Source organism: Limulus polyphemus, unplaced genomic scaffold (assembly GCF_000517525.1).
Source record: "Limulus polyphemus unplaced genomic scaffold, Limulus_polyphemus-2.1.2 Scaffold2170, whole genome shotgun sequence".
Taxonomy (NCBI): domain Eukaryota; kingdom Metazoa; phylum Arthropoda; class Merostomata; order Xiphosura; family Limulidae; genus Limulus; species Limulus polyphemus.
Window position 1 is genome coordinate 134,795 of NW_013667780.1, and position 2,704 is coordinate 137,498.

The 2,704-nt window shown below is 31.4% G+C and overlaps 1 protein-coding gene across 2 annotated transcripts in view; it reads right to left on the minus strand.

Annotated features, from left to right (window-relative positions):
• Positions 1-583: 583 nt before the first annotated feature.
• LOC106466155 overlaps positions 584-2,704 on the minus strand; it is a 76,977-nt gene continuing 74,856 nt past the window's right edge. For both annotated transcript variants that reach the window (XM_022394114.1, XM_022394113.1), the window contains exon 13: positions 584-1,424. In XM_022394114.1, coding sequence (XP_022249822.1) covers positions 1,330-1,424 — 95 coding nt within the window. In that variant the 3' untranslated portion in view covers positions 584-1,329. The remainder of the gene's footprint in view (positions 1,425-2,704) is intronic.

Sequence of the window (2,704 nt, forward strand, 5' to 3'; positions counted from 1 at the left end):
CTAGTCATCACCACCCACCGCCAACTCCTGGGCTACTCTTTTACCAACGAATAGTGGGATTGACCGTCACATTATAACGCCCCCACGGCTGAAAGGGCGAGCATGATTGGTGTGACGGGGATTCGACCTACAGATTGCGAGTCGAGCGCCTTATCCACTTGGCCATGCCGATCAGAGTTTGTTTTGTTTGTTTGTTTTAGCGCAAAGCTCCACTATGGGCTACCTGCGGTTCAACCGGCCCCCAGTGGCACAGCGGTATGTCTGCGGACTTAAAACGCTAGAAACCGGGTTTCAATACACGTGGTAGGCAGAGCACAGATAGCCCATTGGGTAGATTTGTGCTTAACTTCAAACAAACAAACCGTTCAACCTCGGGGAATTGAACCCCGGGTTTTTGCGTTGTAATAAAAAAACGTTATTACATCACAAGTTCTTGATCACCTTCAAAACTATGAAAATTGTTTTAAAGTAAATACTCGTTTTTCTTTCCAGGAATTCTTGCGGCAAAAGTTAATTTACTCTCTTTCTGTAGGATGAAAGAGTTTTGTTGACTTATTTAATAGATAAGTAATAAAAACTGAGATCAATAAAATATTTCTTTTATTTGTCATATTCAGGAAACGGACTTTCTACATGCACGACTATAATTATACATCTAAAATAAAACCAGAAAGCATTCGCTCTGAAATTTGAGAAATAACGATTTAAAGGCACCGGTAGTTTCAAGCGATTAAGTATATCATAGAAGCGGGGGTTAAATGTACGTAAAAACTCTAACATTTCGGTATTTTTAATGTAAGTTGCTTTAAGCACATCACATAGAAAAAATAACCAAGAAACTGCCTAAACATTCCGAATTCCCATTTGTGAAGTAAGGAGTACTTTTCAATTTTTTTAAAATAAATAACAAAGCCCAAAGCTTTAAGCTTAACCACGTGACTTAAATTATCTCCCAACAACGTCAATAGTCAAATATTATACGAACGTTCAATTCTTAGATCGTACTTGCAATATTTTCGCTTAACTTAGTCAAGCCTGAGATGTCCAGAAACAGCGTGGAAAATTTAAACATTTGACTTATCTATTCAATGTTCTATTTGTAAACTTTATCACACAGATCTTTGTCTACTTTCACTGGTCCTTTTCTTCATATTTCACATTTTTCACAGACGGTTTTAAATGTTCTTTGAACACTATTTTTTGAAACAGACATTTTCACGAACAGCGAGACATAATTTTTGAAGTTCGTGTAATTTTTATAACATGTCCTTCATATCTACATTCAACTCCATGTGTTAAAGGTTTGAATGAACAGTGATCACGGAGTCATTATATCAGCTTTGGTAAGACTGATAATACAATATTTAATAGTATCAGTTGAAGCCAAGCATGGTCAGAAGTGCCGTTCGTATTGCTGCACAAGCCTGAAGAAAAAAACAAAGAAACAATATTTCATCTGTTAGTTCACATTTGGAGTTTAACGAAATGAGTTTTTTATTTAATTATAGATTTTCTAGTCTTAAGTATGTTTGTTTATTATTATAAATTTCACAAGGGATCAGGATTAAAATAAATAACAAAATTAGAAACCTGATAATTATTTTCTCTTGTTTTCGTAGAATATTACTCTAGGTTCTTAAATTTAGTTTCGACCTTTAAAACATCTTTGATTATATTTATGATTTATTTTACTTAAGAATAAAATACCATCTCTTTATAATTATATACTTTAACCCTTTTTAATTGAGTTAAGTTTCTCAACTTAAGTGTTTTTGATTTTATATAATTGATTCCATGATCCTGATAAATGATGTATTTGTGAAACGTACAATTGTCTTGTTTTTCCTCAATTCTCTTTTTGATTTTCATTATATTCGTGAAAAGACGGTAAAGCTACTCCTGTCACTTGTATTGTTATAATGCTCATAAATGATTCGTTATTATTTAGCTAAATACAAACTGTTTTTAAGTTCCTGTAAAAATAGCTAAAACTTTATCACGTAATCTTTGTTTCAAGTTTTTATGTAAATCTCTAGGTATTACTTCTTTATTTTACATATCGCTTAAAATTTATTTATGTCTTAAAGTTAAAGATTACCTCATCAGGGAAATGTGTGTATGTGTAATTAAATGTAATTTTATGGCGAGAGATAGAAAAACAACAACAAAAGATAGAAAAAGGAGTTGTGGATGGGAGTTATACTAATGATTTGGGTTGGATTTAGTACATTAATACTTTAACATCTTGATATTTATGTCCAAACATCATTTTGGGGATTGGAATGCTAACTTTATTTTGCTGTATCCCCCATTGATGTGTTGTAGCTTTATTAAATAATTGTTTGTGTGTGATATAAATCAATGTTAACACCTTTCAATTTATTAAATAATTGTTTGTGTGTGATATAAATCAATGTTAATACCTTTCAATTTATTAAACAATTGTTTGTGTGTGATATAAATCAATGTTAACACCTTTCAATTTATTAAACAATTGTTTGTGTGTGATATAAATCAATGTTAACACCTTTCAAGTTATTAAACAATTGTTTGTGTGTGATATAAATCAATGTTAACACCTTTCAATTTATCAAATAATTGTTTGTGTGTGATATAAATCAATGTTAATACCTTTCAATTTATTAAACAATTGTTTGTGTGTGATATAAGTCAATGTTAACGCCTTTCAATTTATTAGATAATT